At 44.2% G+C, this 16,903-nt stretch overlaps 1 protein-coding gene across 1 annotated transcript; it reads right to left on the bottom strand.

Annotated features, from left to right (window-relative positions):
• Positions 1 to 9,744: 9,744 nt before the first annotated feature.
• Positions 9,745 to 16,903, bottom strand: VSIG8 (V-set and immunoglobulin domain containing 8). The gene is made up of 5 exons (XM_078382220.1): positions 16,818 to 16,903; positions 13,683 to 13,858; positions 12,425 to 12,728; positions 10,513 to 10,635; positions 9,745 to 9,761 (listed from the first exon to the last, which is right to left on the bottom strand). The coding sequence occupies exons 1-5, from the start codon at positions 16,846 to 16,848 to the stop codon at positions 9,745 to 9,747; spliced, it is 651 nt and encodes a 216-aa protein (XP_078238346.1). The 5' UTR covers positions 16,849 to 16,903.

Here is a 16,903-nt window from a genome sequence, read left to right on the forward strand (position 1 = left end):
CGGCAAACTGAATGTTCTCCAAAAATGGTCACCAAATATTGTTGGATTATAATAATCACAATACTCCACAGATGATCTGGCCAACAGGAAGTGATTATGAGAATTCTAACCCGATTTGGGGGGCAAACAGCTAAATAATGGTGGTGGGTATGAGCCACAGGTGAGCCCTAGCATTGTGTTGTTGTTTAGTCGTTAAGTCATGTCTGACTCTTTGTGACCCCATGGACCAGAGCACGCCAGGCCTTCCTGTCTTCCACGGCCTCCCGGAGTTGGGTCACATTCATGTTGGTTGCTTCGATGACCCTGTCCAACCATCTTGTCCTCTCTCGTCCCCTTCTCCTCTTGCCGTCACACTTTCCCAACATCAGCATCTTTTCCAGGGAGTCTTCTCTTCTCATGAGATGGCCAAAGTACTGGAGCCTCAGCTTCAGGATCTGTCCTTCCAGGGAGCACTCAGGGCTGATTTCCTTCAGAACGGATAGGTTTGTTCTCTTTGCAGTCCTAGCGTTGTACCTTCCCTAAACCCAACTCCTCATACACTGCAACCTAGAAGAGTAGTTTGGAAATGTTCAGTCCTATTTTTGCTTAGTGTTGGTTTGTTGTGACATCTGGACCAAAAAGCATGGAAAAGTTCTAAGCCCTCCTGCGGATGCTAAAAAAACCCTTAAGACAGTCCCCGTGTCCTCAGATCTTATCATCCATCCATCCATCCATCCATCCATCCATCCATCCATCCATCCATCCATCCATCCATCCATCCATCCATCCATCCATCCATCCATCCATCCATTCATTCATTCATAACCTTCTTGATGGACTTGTTGTGAGGATACAGTCTCTCACAGAAGTGAGTACACCCCCCTCTCACATATCATAAATATTTTAGCCTATCTTTCCGTGTGGTGACACTGAAGAAATGACACTGGCTACAATGCCAAGCAGTGAGTATGCAGCTTGTTAGAACAGTGTCAATGCGCCGTCCCCTCAAAATAACGCAACACACGGCCAACGCACAACACACACATAAAGACCAACATGACTCAACAGACATGACAGAAATGTTGGCAGGGTGGGACTCATGACCCGACAGTAACGATGGAAGGGTATTAATTCTTCAAAAGGAATTGACTAAACAGGAAGGGAGGAGGAATAGCATGAACACCCACGAGAAGTCATGTATCTTTTAGCACCATTTGGGTGAAACTCGAAGGAGAGGCAAAGACGTGACATCATTATGGCAGCCTGTTAACAGCTTTTCAAGGCGGACAGAAAACTGGGATGATTTTATCATTCATTCATTCATTCATTCATTCATTCATTCATTCCAGAACACTGCATAATCCAGTTAGACTGTCCTTGACCAGAAGTGGGCTATTTCGGTAACTTTATTTAGGCCATTTGCTAGATCTTGTTTTGTACCCATGGTGGGACCTAAATTATACGCAGAGAAATGCTGTATAGGAACTGGCTGGAAAGCTCAGTGAGTTAGGTATATGGCTCAGGAGCCAGAGGTCAGTAGTTCGATACCCCTCAGGGCCTCCTGTGTAGTCATGATAAGTAAGCTACACAGGCTTAGGATGCCCCAGAAGGATTGAATGGTAAATTTCTAAGTATTCTCTACTAAAAAAAAAAACCTAAAGTGTTGCCATAAACCAGAAAAGACTCAATGGTACTTTTGTTGTTGTTTAGTCGTTGAGTCGTGTCCTACTCTTCATGACCCCCATGGACCAGAGCCCTCCGGTCTTCCATTGCCTCTCGTAGTTGGGTCAAATTCATGTTGGTCACTTCGATGACACTGTCCAGCCATCTCGTCCTCTGTCGTCCCCTTCTCCTCCTGCCTTCACACTTTCCTGACATCAGGGTCTTTTCCAGGGAGTCTTCTCTTCTCATGAGATGGCCAAAGTATTGGGGCCTCAGCTTCAGGATCTGTCCTTCCATTGACCACTCTGGTTTGATTTCCTTCAGAACGGATAGGTTTGTTCTCCTTGCAGTCCAGGGGACTCTCAAGAGTCTCCTCCAGCACCACAATTCAAAGGCATCAATTCTTCGGCGGTCAGCTTTCTTTATGGTCCAGCTCTCACTTCTATACATTGCTACTGGAAAAACCATAGCTTTGATGATGCAGACCCTTGTCGGCAAGGTGATGTCTCTGATTTTTAAGATGCTATCTAGGTTTGTCATCGCTTTCCTCCCAAGAAGCAGGCGTCTCTTAATTTCGTGGCTGCTGTCACCATCTGCAGTGATCATGGAGACCAAGAAGGTAAAATCTGTCACTGCCTCCATATCTTCCCCTTCTATTTCCCATGAGGTGATGGGACCAGTGGCCATGATCTTAGTTTTTTTGATGTTGAGTTTCAAACCGTTTTTTGCGCTCTCCTCTTTCACTCTCATTACAAGGTTCTTTAATTCCTCCTCACTTTCTGCCATCAGAATGGTATCATCTGCATATCGGAGGTTGTTGATATTTCTTCCGGCAATCTTAATTCCAGTTTGGGATTTCTCCAGTCCAGCCTTTTGCATGAAGTATTCTGTATATAAGTTAAATAAGCAGGGGAAATGCAAGCCTCTTCCCTTGTTTCCATGTGTGGGTACCCATGGGTAGGAAAGGTTTTAGAACTACACAGTAGATCTGTGAGTCCTCAGAAAAGAATGGAGCCATTTCCAACATCCAACGTTTCTCAAAAACGAGCCATGCAAGAATATTTTTTTCTAATTTTTTTTATATATAGAATTAAAAGCTTTGTAGATTGGGGGGATGCTATGGATGTGAGCAATAAGATCCCACCTGATTTTCTTGTGGCTAAGCTTCTAGCAGTTTGAAAGCATGCAAAAATGCAAGTAGATAAATAGGTAACACCATGGTGAGAAGGTCATGGTGTTCCGTGTCTAGTCGCGCTGGCCACGTGACCATGGAAACTGTCTATGGAAAACGCTGGCCCTACGACTTGGAAACGGAGATGAGCACCGCACCCTAGAGTTGGACATGACTGGACTAAACATCAAGGGGAACCTTTACCTTTACCTAAGCTTCTATAATGTGGCCTATATTTTCTGTCTGTTAGGTGGCTTCGTGGGTGAATAAGGGACCAAACTCAAAGCATCATCTTAGAGAATGGAGTTTGGAAGCAATTATTTATATCTATAAATAGTGACTTTTGGCAACGAATCGTGTAATTTACTTTGCAGCTATAACGTAGGTCTACAGAACGTTCCCTTCGGGCAACGTCATAATCCAAACTCTGAGAATTAACACTTTATTTTAAAAAGATACTTTAAACCGATGCAAGAGTCCTCACAATTATATAAAGAAAATCTCCCAATGGGTAGCATAAAGTCCCCTATTATAATATAAAAGAAATCTCCCAATAGGATGCAGCTAGATGTGCTAAAAAGGACAGATGTTTCTGTCCAGTTATAATTTTCTTTGTCGGCTCGGATGCATGTCGATTGATTAGATAAATCTTATGCTTGCACTCTGAGTTCGTTGTTTCCACCGTGCTACGCTTTCCGAGACAGACAAGAGGACACATCAAGATTCTTGGACTTCTTTAACTCTCTTGTATTGTTATGGGGTGGTTTATCTCCCCAAAAGTGTCATCTGAAGCTCTGAACCACTTTTCTACATTTTGGCCACCTCTTGCCAGAGAGACTTTTTACTAAACAAGGAATAAAAATCTATCTTTGCCACTGGGGTACCGATTCCTCCCCAAGCCTGGGGTAACATTTATATGGGACCAAAAAGAGAGAGAATTATGCGTTGCGGGAAGAGAATCGTGATCCATTTGGAGGGGGAAAAACTGAAATTTTTCTATTGGCGGAACACTGGAAATGGTAAAAGGTCAAGACGAAAGAAGTGTACATTCTATTTTATTTTATCTTAATTCAATTTACAATTATTCTACAGTACTAGGTGTTTTCTGAGGTCTTTTTTTCATTGCCACACACCCTTGATTCTGCACGCACAAAAATTCCTTTAGAATATAAGACATTTGGATATCATGGGAATACTCAGAAGATACTGTACCCCGTAATTTAAAAAGGTAAGCCTCTGACGAAGATTAAACTGGCGTTGGGCTGAATATGATGGCCTCTGAACAAACAGTAATCTCTTCTGGTGATGGGAGTCCAAAATGCATGTTTTGGGAGTATACTTACTTTGCAAAATAATAATAATAATAATAATAATAATAATAATAATAATAATAATAATAATAATAATAATAATAATAATGATGATGATGATGATGATGATGATGATGATGATGATGATGATGATGATGATGATTGATGATGATGATGATGATGCACAAAAATTATTAGGCAATAATGCTACAAACAGTAAGCAGGAGGAAAACGGCATAGGATTAACAGCTTTGCAAATACAGTGGGGTCTCGACTTAAGAACTTAATCCGCATTGGAAGGCAGTTCTCAGGTCGAAAAGTCCTTAAGTTGAATCTGCATTTCCCATAGGAATGCATTGAAAACCATTTAATCCGTATCTGCTCTTTTCGTCCATAGAAACTAATGGGAAGCTGCTATTCTGCCTTCTGCCACTAGAGGGGGATATTTTTTCTTTTTTCCTTTTAACCTAAGATGATTTAGCTTTTTAAAAAAGGAAAAAAAAAAGAGTTCGTAACTCGAATCTAAGTTCGTAAGTCGAGTCCATATATTCCTATGAGAGTGGTTCGTAAGTCGAAATGTTCGTATGTCGAGCCGTTCGTAAGTCGAGACCCCACTGTACACACCACCTCCTTTGAAACCGAAAGCTGTCACTTTCTAGTGTGAGGATTCTTGTTGTTCAGGATGATGTCGCTGTTAGAACTCCTAACTCTCCTTCCTTCGAAACGTGAGCCACAGCAAAACGCCAGAATCCTCTTGGTTTATGGGATTGCGTAGGGGTGATCCTGGGAGCATACATAATCTTGCACTTGTTCCTGTGAAGAGCGGCCGACAAGGTGGAGAAAACTCTTGCGCAATCGCTCTTACCCAGACCATTTTTCTTCAATTCGATTTTGGTTAAAATAGCATACTTTTCATTACAAAATTGACCTACGCGCAGGATCGGTGCACACGATTCCATTTACCGCTGCCCGAAATATTAAATTAAAACATCCAGAAATACGAGTTTCCAAAATGTATTATCAGAACTGGCCACTAGAGGGAACCAGAGATGATGCTGTACATATATATACAGCATCATCTCTGGTTCCCTCTAGTGGCCAGTTCTGATAACACATTTTGGAAACTTGTATTTCTGGATGTCTATATAAAAACAAATTTTAAAGTTTGAAGTAATCAACTGTAAAGGCTTCGTGGTATTGGATTCAGGAGAGCAGAATTCAAATCCCCACTTAGTCATGATATTTACCGGTGGACTTCAGCCCGTCAAAGTTCTCAGCCTAAGCCACTTTACAGGGGCTGTCGTGAGGAGGAGAGCCCTTTATGCTACCATCAACTCCTTGCAGAAATGTAAACAAAAAAAGTAAGAATTAAATCAGGAGGGACTCCCCGACCCCAGACAGCACATCGGTCAACAAAAGGAATACCACTGTGGTTCAATTTCTGGAGGACGATGACAGGAAAAGGAATTCACCCGTTGAGTAGAAATGCAATTCCATTCTTAAGGCAAAAAAACCTTTACTGCTTGAATATAAAAAGAACTTGTCCGGTGTCATTTCTTTCTTTCTGGTCATGCCTCCCTCTTTGAATTCCTTTATTCGAGTGCTAATAAACCTGGCATGCCCCCATCGGCTCATTGGGAAATCTCGAGAACGTGGTCCAGTTAGGAATTTATACTACCAATCCTTCTCTGCTCATGCTCGAAACCATCGCGGGAACACCTCCGTGGGGTCTAGGGTGGCGGTCCTGCCCTCGGGCTGCGCCCGGTTCGGATTCAAACAAGTCCCTTCTCCCAGGATCGGATTTGGTGGGTAACGGATCCAAGGCCATCAGGGCTCTGGATTTTGTCTGGGCGTAGGAAGGCAAGCCGGGGTTGACGTGAACGTTGGCTTTGGTGACGACCGGTGGAGGAGGATGATTTCTATGGATCTTGTTCCCCTTGCGGCTGGAATCCACAACAGAGATGAGATCTGGCTCTTGGCCTGGGGAGGTCATCTCGGTGCCTTCTTGCTCCTTGGGAATCTCGTACTTCTGACGCTGCAGAAAGCTAATATTGTGGGGCAGGTAGCCCAACATCGAGCGCAGACTGCTCTGTCGGCTTCTCTCTTTCATCCGTGGGGGCACTGTATCAACCCTGGGAAGGAGAAGAGAAAGGTTGAGCGTTGTCGTTCGTTTGTCGACACTTTTAATTGTTTTTAATACAGTGGTGCCTCGCTAGATAGTTACCCCGCATGACAGTTTCTTCACTAGACATTGAATGTTTGCGATTGCTATAGTGATTCGCAAAACAGTGATTCCTATGGGGGAATTTCGCTGGACAAGGTTTGGTCCCTGCTTCGCAAACCGATTTTCGCTAGACGACGATTTTGACAGCTCCCTCCGCGCTCGCAAAACGGGTGTTTTTGGGACCTAAGCTTCGCAACACACAGCGATTTAAACAGCTGATCGGTGGTTCGCAAAGCGGCTTTCCTATGGCCGATCTTCGCTAGACAACGACGACTCTTCCCCATTGGAACGCATTAAACAGATTTCAATGCATTCCAATGGGGAAATGCTTTTCGCTAGACGATTATTTCGCTAAACAGTGATTTCAGTGGAACGGATTGTCTAGCAAGGCACCACTGTATAGGCCACCTTGCATAAAAAATCTTTACCTTCAAAAGAGCTTCCCAAGGGGCTGGCCGGAGACCTCTGAGACCTCCCTCCCGTTTTGCTCCCACCAAGACCGGCCGGCCAGAAAAACTCAGAAACAGGACAGAAGAGCCGTTTCCTACTTGTTTGGGGAAGCAACGTGGATTTCGAGCAGAGGTTTGAAAAGTTCCTTTTTTGTAGCTACAACTCCGCCGCCACGAGCCACGATAACCACTTTTTGGCTGAGAGATACTGAGAGGTGTCGTGCAAAAATAAGTTTTTCGAAGTACTGATCCAGGATACATAACACTTCTAATTCCGGCTCCAAAAATGGCTGGTAGTGGCTTAAAGTGAAAAGCCACAATATCACTGAATTAGCGTAATATCTGACACGCTGTTAAAACTGATTTTCAGTCTAGGGGCTCAACGACACATCGTAATGTTCCCGTTTTTGCATTTTAAAAGATCTGCCTACATGACATACAGTGAAGTGCACTTGCTTTTGGTCAGCAAGCCAGCTTTTAAAAATACCCACGAGGGGTTGTGAACACGAATTATTTTGAATTGCTTTGGTCTTTGTGAAGACCTGTGTTGGAATAAATTCTGTCTATGGGGGTTGTCACGTATTGGATGATACGACCACAGGTTTGGGGCTGTAGAGTACCCAGCGGTCTGAACTATTATATCTATTTTTTCTATCTGTAACATCGATCTAGCGTTATGCCACTTTGGAAAAAAAAAGACGAGAACGAGGCAGGGAAGTTGGCAAGTCTGCCAGCAAGCAATGTCGGGAAACATTTCCTCAGCGACCTGGACTAGAGGGTGAAGCCAAGATGGATGTTATGGCAAGTGGCGTTTCCCTGGCACAAACTATGAGCCGTAGAGCTGGCCCAAAACTGCCGTTGCTGCTTCCTACCCCACCCCCTGGCAATGTCATCCTGTAGCCCATCCAGGTTGTTGTGTTGTGTTGTGTGTGTGTTTTGGAGGGGGGTGGTTGTCTTTCTCTTGAAGAGGGGTTGCATTCTTTCCCTGACATGATCCCAGTCGTCCAACCCACTCCTGCTCCCCCTCGTTTCTTCTAAGGAAGCTGAGTGCCCGCTCGTATAAATGCAAGCATTTTAAAGCCCTGGACCCATAGACCATACCACTTACTACTGGAATACAAGTTGTCTCAAGAGGACGCGCCTGCCGACACAAAATCCTGTGACTTTGATACAAACCGATTTCAAAAAGCCCGATCCAACTCCGAATTCATTTCAACCCTGTAGCCGCACCCTAAGTTCAGAATTCTCACTCCGTGACACAGACACACACACACACAGCCTGCTCTTGGTTTCTCCCCTCGTTTTACCTGATCTGGCTGGCTTCCTCCTTGCGCCGCTTCTTCCTGCAGCAGTAAACGAACCCCACGACGAGACACAGAAGGAGGAGCAGGAATAGCAGAGAACCGAGGACTGCTCCCACAATAATACTGGCTGGGCTGGAATCTGCACGAGAAGAGAGAGAGAGAGAGAGAGTGCTCGGGAAACCGAGCAAAAGATAAAAGTGTTAGAGAAGTACTCAATGGCTTGTCTTCAACACCCAGCAGGTTACATTTCATGGTTTTAATTGTACTTCCAAAAATAAGAAGGCGTTATCACATAAGTACAAAAGGACCCTTGTATCTGCAAATCCATATCTGCTGATTCAGTTATCCACATTCTCAAAATATTAAAAGAAACCCCCCAAAATATATATGTATATAATTCTAACCATCAACTGGCCACCTGAGGGAGCCAGAGACCATGCTATGTATAGTAGTTGCTGTTATAATAAGGTTCACTATAATCCTCATTATGCTTTTGAATTGTGGTGCTGGAGGAGACTCTTGAGAGTCCCCTGGACTGCAAGGAGATCCAACCTATCCATTCTGAAGGAAATCAGCCCTGAGTGCTCCCTGGAAGGACAGATCCTGAAGCTGAGGCTCCAATCCTTTGGCCATCTCATGAGAAGAGAGGACTCCCTGGAAAAGACCCTGATGTTGGGAAAATGTTTTTAGGCAAGAGGAGAAGGGGATGACAGAGGATGATGAGATGGCTGGACAGGGTCACGAAAGCCACCAACATAAATTTGGCCAAACTCCGGGAGGCAGTGGAAGACACAAGGGCCTGGCGTGGTCTGGTCCTTGGGGTCACGAAGAGTCGGGCACAACTTAATGATTAAACAACAACAACAATAATCCTCATTATTCAGCATCCACAAGGGCAGGGGGCTTGGGACCAATATCCCACAGATATGGGGGGTCTTACTGTAATCTCAAGCCGAGAAGCCTTTCTATTTCCTTATGTTTTAATTTCTTTGTTTATACTGCCCATTTGACCCATGTTCATGCTGGGCGGTTCGCAGACAATAAGTTATTAACACACCAAGTTACATCCACGGGTGTGAATCTTAGCCCTTCCAGAAGTTTGGGGTTACCGTTATTATAATCCCTTAGAATTGTCCGCCCTGGCTGGGGTATCTGGGGGCCAAATGCCAAAGAGTGTCCCGCCCAAGTTTATTAGTGCCGACGACCTCTTATCTGCTGTCTCTTACAGAAAAGAAAAACAGAGTATGCTTCTGTACGAAAACAATGCTAGAAAAAAATATGACTTAAAATTTATAGTGGCCACTTATGAGTGACAGACTGAAGACAGCAAAATAGATTCCATCTTGATATTTAGACATTTCGCCGAATTTTCATATTCTGAAGATCGGAGAGGGAGGTTAACACCCAGAAACTCTGATCAGATACTGAGGGGCGATGATATTGGCCATTTATCCCACAATTTACATTGGATTGGGCACAAGATTAATTCAAATTAAAAGCTGATCGACTACATGACGTCAATGCCTTGTGGGGGGAAAACAATGTGAAGTCCACTCTTTTGAGTGGGAATGGTCTTTTATTGCTTAAGTTGTCAGGGAAACTTTAAATTTGTTCCAGTTGGTCTGACATCTCTTCTGCCCAATTTCTATCCTGTGTTATCACCTGAACCAATGCCAAGGAGCATTTTAGCGGTTTCAGTTGCCCTCAAACGAATTCCACCCCTTTCTAAACAGTTTTTTTTAAAGTTTCAACTCAGCACTGGAACACAGTATCACTAGGGCATGTAGATCTATTTTATTTTTAAACAGAGAGGTGGAAATTGCCAATTAGCACCTTGTTGGCACCTTGAGGCAGTTTTCAAGGTTACGCAGGAATTTGACCCCAGGTCTCATGTATCCTAGTCCAACTCCATCCACTAAAACCACATTGACTCTCAGCAAACTTTCAATGTTGATTCACACTTACATTAAGATAATCTATCAAAATTCCCTGTTTTGGTGTCAAGTCATACTTGGTTCTAGACAACCTAAAGAAATTTAAGCAAATGTGCCTGGTTGGTTTTATTCTGCATTTTGGATTCAACACATTTGCTACTTTGCTTATTCTATGCCATTTTGTGAAAATTTATAGAAAGATGCAGAATGCTAAAGTCCCACGTTTTGACAATTTGATAACTCGTTCGATATCTCGGGCTTTGCAGATCCTACATGCCATTGTCTTTAAAAAATCCACGTGTTACTTTTCTTTTGCAAATACTAAAAGCGTTAGTTTAAAAGCCTGGTTAAGGTAGCAGTCCCATGCCCTTTACTGAGATTTATCTGAGCATCTTTTGTGCTGAGATAAATCAAGGGCACAGGAGCCATGGACGACGTTCAATCGTTAAAATGAAATAGAATCCAGAAGATGTTCTTACCCTCTGAAAGAGAGATCTCCAACATGCACCGGGCAGATCCAACTTTGTTAGCCACACTGCACTGGTAGACACCGAGATCTTCTTGGGACAGCTTCCGAATGACCAGGTCACCGGGATGAGGACCTTCAGAGCAGAGAGAGGCAGTAAGAGTGAAGAAAGATCATTCACATTAGATTGATCTGTTGCCGTTGCTTTCAGAGAAGCAAGATAAGGTTCGTGCAAGCTTTGTGCACGGTTAAGATCAGCTTTGCTTTTCGCATCAGTGGCAAATTCCAGTTATCCTTGGAATCTCAGAACCTTAATATTTGGCCTGCCGTGTTGTCCGAGTGTCCTCTTCTAACTGCAGTGTCTACTCCCTTTGCATGCACCTCTCCACTGGAGATGGGCGCGAACTGTGATTCGGTGATTCAGCCCAGTTCGATGGAGTCCTCACCCGGTCAAGGTGCTTTCCCCTCCCTTGCTTCCTCTGTGTGATTGGCCCGCTCCCCATCAGCCGTGTGCTTCCTTCTGTTGAGCGGGCCAATCCCACAGAGGCAGGGGAAGGAAGCATGCGCCACCTGCACAACTTCTGGGTGGGCGCCACGCCAAACGGTGGCTCATTCTGCTCTCCACTACCCATCTCTGTAGCAAACTCCAGGCCCCCTCGTGATGCATTGATCTTCGTCTTGTCTTCTTTCTTACCTTTCACTGCGTTCGGGGAAAACCAGTTTCCATGTCCTGGTGAGTGATCTGCTATTTTGGCCCATCGATAATCGAGTTGCGGAGTGCCAGCTCTAGAGATGCAAGAAAGAGTGACTTCGCGGCCCAGGGCTTTATTGCCTGCGATGGAGCAGCGAGGGACAGACGGCCTCTCTGATTGAAGAAAGAAAAGATGATTTCAGTTAAGAATGCTCAACAAAAGAGACGGGCCATTTGAAATGATTTTTGTTCAGGCTTTTGAAAAACCTAGGTTTAAGTCATGTGGTATTCAATCAAGGGCCATTGTTCGCATGCACCGGATGGGAATCGATTGACTTCTGGGGATTTAAACTGGTGATGGCATCTACACTGCTGAAATAACCTCATTTCCTTTCTGTTTTAGAAGCACACTGTTCTCAAAGACTTTGAATTTTTTCAAAAATTGAAGTGATGCATCAATAAACGGAGTGATTTATTATTATCGTGACTATTACGACCTGGTGTCATAATATTCACTATATTCACTATGAATGATGAAAAAATAAGAAAGGAGTGGGGGAGGCTTCCAGCTCCTTCATAGAGTGATGCCCCTGGTGCACGGATCATCCTCTGTATCCAGATCCACCCACTGGCCTTCTTCTGCTCTGCTGGCTCTTTCATTGGCTGAATGGAGAGAACGGGTAGGTAGCTGTAATGCTGAACACATTGATGGAGTGATGCAGTAATAAACCATTTTAATAATTAAAAAATAAAATAAAAGGAAAAACAGCCGTCCCAAATCCACAGAGGCACAAATTAAAATGAACAGCAGTGTTCGCAGGCATAAAAACCCCATTGAACTGAATCGATTTTGAAAGCGAGGTATTGTTTAAAAGGCCCCTATGTGGCCGGTTGCAAAACAGACTGGCTTGGCAGCCCTTATAAATCAATGTCACCCTTGCGTTGTGTGAAGGATAAAATCTAAATCAATCTGAATGATGCTGAAAGGTGGTTCTTATTCCCAGTGTGACCACCACCAGGACAGGTGAGTGGAGACTGGTGGAACAACAAGAAAAATGAGAGTTTCTGGAACGGAACGGTGCTGCAGAGAACAGAGACTTTGGTGGCGGTGGTTTGCTTGCCGTTGTGCCTATTGCCCCCGGAAGGTCGCTCCAAGACCAAGATCACAGAGAGATCCTCAGGAGAACATTCATCACCCATAAGCAAAAGTCCCTTCCATAGCATCAGGACTCACCTAGCACCATGACAATCACTTTGCGGGTGGCCACAGTTGTTTTCTTCACCTTACACTCGTAAGTTGCAGAATCCGAAATCTGGACATCCTGCAGGCTGAGAGAGGCATCGGACTGGCTCGGATCCGGGAGGGCGAAGTTCACCCGTTGCAGCAGGCCGGAGCAGCAATCGCCCACGGAGGCGAGCCGTTGAGAGCCCGAGTTCTTTTCAAAGTTGGGGTTCTCCAAAAGCCCTGCTTCCTCGATTCCGGATCCCCCTCTCTGGTAATCAGGGCGAGTCACTCGCTGGTCATGATAGCTAAGGATCTAGTGGACAGGAACCAGCAAATCACAGGGATGAATGGACAAAGATTTCTGCTTGGGTACCGTATTTTTCCGTGTATAAGACGCCCCCATGTATAAAACCAAACTTTTCTAATCCAAAATTAAGAAATCTAAGTGGGGCTTAGCAAGTGTAAGGGGAAAGGGATCAAAGCGCTGCAGGATCGCTTTGATCCCTGCTTTCCCCTCCACTTGTTTTTGTTCTCTCCTCAGCTTACTTCCGTGTATAAGACGACCCTCAATTTTTAGCCTAAAGATTCAAAAGTATAGTCTTATACACGGAAAAATAGGGTACGTCATCCCAAAATTGACTTTTACAAGTACTATACACTCCTTCCAAAAAAAATAAATAATCTGCTATGTTAACTCAAACCTTGTTTCCATTTTTTATTCTGCAGAGGTTTTGTCTAGGAAGATTAAACTGCAACAACTTATCTCGTTCCAGATTTTTCAACTTCATCTCCAGTTCTTTCCTAAATTCTTATTATTACAATTCCCAGCAAACTTCCAGCCAGTGAATTTGAATATGGGAGGAACTTAAACAGGAACAATTACCCCACTAAGATTGGTCCATCAAGGCTCTGGGTCTTAAGAGTCTAGTTTCGAAACCCTTTGTTTTTAAACTTGTTACTTCCGGTCAAGCCTGCCCCTTCTTTTCATTTTTAGCAACTACCCAGCAGGCTTGTTGTCTTCATATGGAGAGTGCCTGTACTTAATGCAGATGTAGACGGGGGAAGAGTTTGTTCAGATTTGTTTTTAAAGAATTTACTATGATCTAAAAATGCCTTCATATCTGGAATGCCCAGAACAACTCAGGTCTAACAAACGGGAATTTGGGAATAAACGAAATAGATTTCATCACCCTTACTTAAGAAATAAAAGAAGTCTTGGAATATAAAAACGTATGACATGAATCGTTGGCAAGCGCCACTCACTCACCACGTGATCCAGGTTAGTAGGGTCAGAATTCAGCTGTGTCCATTCAATATCCAGGCCGTTTGGACCATGATCCTGTGGTTCTAACTCATAAGGGCACCTGAGCTTGACCGAGTCACCTTTGGCTAGGTAGAGAACCTCCCGTCCTTTGGCATTTATCCTTACCGCAGATAAGAGAGCTGGCGAATAAAACGAAAACACAAGAATCTTAAATATGAAAGCACAAAAACACAACACTTTTAAATACGAATGTACACTCTACATACGGTCTCCCCATGGAGGATGCTTGAATATAAAATGTCAAGTACAGTCAATACTTCTTAGAAAAAGTTTGGCACAAGCCCCAAGTCCCCACAAATGAATGCAGCGATGGGAAACCTAAGAGTCGTAGCTCCATCAAATTATTTTCTAATATCTGTCACAGTAGCACTTCCTCACTTTAAAAGTGTTTGCTTTTCTGTTACTAATAGAGTGGTTCTTAGTTAATTTTTTTAAATCCCCCCCGACATGTAAACATGACCAACCTTTCCCCACTAACATACCTTTTCTCAAAATAATGCTTTGGGAGTACGAAATAAGCATTCTTCGTCTCTCCCCACCCCGAAGTGACTATGACTCCTCAACTAGAGTTGTAACTCTCAACGGCTGACCCTAAAACAATCCTCTGATGCTTTTAGGTGTCATAGTCCTTTTGTGGAGGATGGTTTGTTGGTGGTGCTTGTTTTGCATAGCCTTTCACCTTCTTTCCTCTCCTCTCCAAGACCAGACTAGCTTCAATTAAGATTTGTAGTTTAGTCGTTAAGTCGTGTCCGACTCAGCGTGACCCCATGGATGGGAGCATGCCAGGCCCTCCTGTCTTCCACGGCCTCCCAGAGTTGGGTCAAATTCATGTCAGTCGCTTCCATGACCCTGTCCATCCATCTCGTCCTCCGTCGTCCCCTTCTCCTCTTGCCTTCACACTTTCCCAACATCAGGGTCTTTTCCAGGGAGTCTTCTCTTCTCATCAGATGGCCAAAGTACTGAAGCCTCAGCTTCAACATCTGTCCTTCCAGGGAGCACTGAGGGTTGATTTCCTTCAGAATGGATAGGGTTTTTTCTCCTTGCAGTCCAGGGGACACTCAAGAGCCTCCTCCAGCACCACAATTCAAAAGCATCAATTCTTCGGTGGTCAGCCTTCTTTATGGTCCAGCTCTCACTTCCATATGGTTGTGGTGGGTTTTTCGGGCTCTTTGGCCGTGTTCTGAAGGTTGTTCTTCCTAACGTTTCACCAGTCTCTGTGGCCGGCCTCTTCAGAGGACAGCACTCTGTGCTCTCACTTCCATACATCGCTACTGGAAAAACCATAGCTTTGACGATGCGGACTTTTGTTGGCAAAGTGATGTCTCTGCTTTTTCAGATGCTCAATTAAGATACATCATGTTAAACTGAGCTATACCAGAAGCCCCCACCCCATTTCTGATCTCGCTTAACTTAACAAGTTTCCACAATTTCACACAAAGCATACTTCATAGCAACACATGTTTGCAGCCAGGAAGACTAGAAATATTTATTTCCAGTTGAGCTGCTCTGTTAATTTATAAAGTCGTCCCAAAATATGTCCGGGGTGTATGTGTGTTTGGAGACCCATAACAATACCAACCATTCGCCTTCACCACCCTTTAAATTTTATCTTAATGAGTTCGTCCTCAGTTCCTGGAGTCCTTACCTGGCATTAGAAATGAAAGGAAAAGCCGCAGGACCCCGCACATCTCAGATATCCTTCTAAGATGCATTTTGGCCCTTGGGTACAGAGCAGTTGTTTCAGAAGAGCTGGATAAGGTCTCCGGTTAAGTGAACTTTGAATAGAAAATCTGCGGAGCTTCTGTGCTTTTTATGTGACAGGCTCGTCCCCTCCCTGTTCTGCAGACGCCGTGGAAGTGGATGGGGAGGTCAAGAGGCAACACCCGAAAGATGAATTGGCCAAGACTCCACCTGGTTTGCTACTTACTCATGTCCTTAGTTGTCAAGAGACGGCGGTGTGTCTTTTCCCAGCAGGGCCTGATCACACGAGGCAAATGTGTTCCCCACTTCTGACAATACTTTCCGTACCTCTGTTGTACTGAATAGCGCTCACTTGGTATATATCTCTGAACGAGCGTCCCTATTCGTTTTAATGTTCCCGATTCATTTCTTCCTGTTATGTGGAACCGGTTTGTTTTCTGTCTTGTCTCCCAGGGCGATGTAGCCCCTTATTTTATTTTCCCTGGTGGGGTTGATGTTCGTACATACAGAAGTGATAGAACAAAGAAACGTCTAGACTCTAGATCGTTGACACTGCAATTCTAGGGGATGGCAGAGTTGAAAATAAAGAATTGGAAAAACAAACGAAGTGCAGAGACCTGGCCATTGAAACATCTCGCCTCCGGACACTTCAGTGGTCTCCGTAGTCATTGGGGCTTTGGGAACAATATCAAGAAATTTCACACAGTGCTATAAGCCGTTGCAGATCTCAGAAATAACACCCATCAGGAACAGCATATATACTGTGCCGATATTTGACAGATACTTAGGTTTTTGGTGAAAACTTGTACCTGTACTACAATACCAGTCAATGTTTTTATAAGTTTGGTTGACTGTGCCTGGTGTTTTTATTTGTCAATGATAACCCCCTTAGAACGGCAGAGATGGACGGGACCCCCATGGATCATCTAGTCCAGCCCCTGTCAAAGAGGCCCAGTGGGGGAATTGACCTCCCATCTTCTCGCTCCACAACCGGAGACCTAAACCACTGAGCTATGGAGACACGAGGGCGTACTTCAATAAAGCTTTAAATGTCTCGTTGCATGTGCCTGTTGCTCTTTTAAAGGAAAACAAAAGTCACAGGAAACCTAAATAGAAATATGATGGAGTTCATGCATGTTTTTGGAAGGGCTTCCTTCCGACGCTCGGAAACCAGATCGAACATTTGCTGGTTCCCTTCTGGAAAGGACATTTCCCACCAGGATTGAGATGGATAAGGAGAAAGGCAGTTTTGATGAGATGCAATCAAGGATTAAGCTTGCTTGCTCCTTCGTTTGCTTTTGAATTGACCTTGCAATGCCCCCCCTTTTAATGACGGCATGATTGCAAGATAGATGGTGTGAAGTGGAACTTCCCTACCTGGTGCACAGGGGATATGACGCTCCTTCATGTCAGGAAACGAATGCCCGAACCTGTTCTACCGTCTGCCGTTATTCTTCTTCTTT

The sequence above is a fragment of the Pogona vitticeps genome, chromosome 15, assembly GCF_051106095.1.
Source record: "Pogona vitticeps strain Pit_001003342236 chromosome 15, PviZW2.1, whole genome shotgun sequence".
Lineage (NCBI taxonomy): Eukaryota > Metazoa > Chordata > Lepidosauria > Squamata > Agamidae > Pogona > Pogona vitticeps.

Excerpts from the sequence above, each read along its gene's own strand:
- VSIG8 (XM_078382220.1), bottom strand. The coding sequence starts at position 16,848 with ATGAAGGAGCGTCATATCCCCTGTGCACCAG. Across the intron at positions 12,729-13,682 it reads CTACTAACCTGGATCACGTG|ATCCTTAGCTATCATGACCA; the intron begins GTGAGTGAGTGG and ends CCTGTCCACTAG. Across the intron at positions 10,636-12,424 it reads AGTGATTGTCATGGTGCTAG|GTCCTCATCCCGGTGACCTG; the intron begins GTGAGTCCTGAT and ends TCTGCTCTGAAG.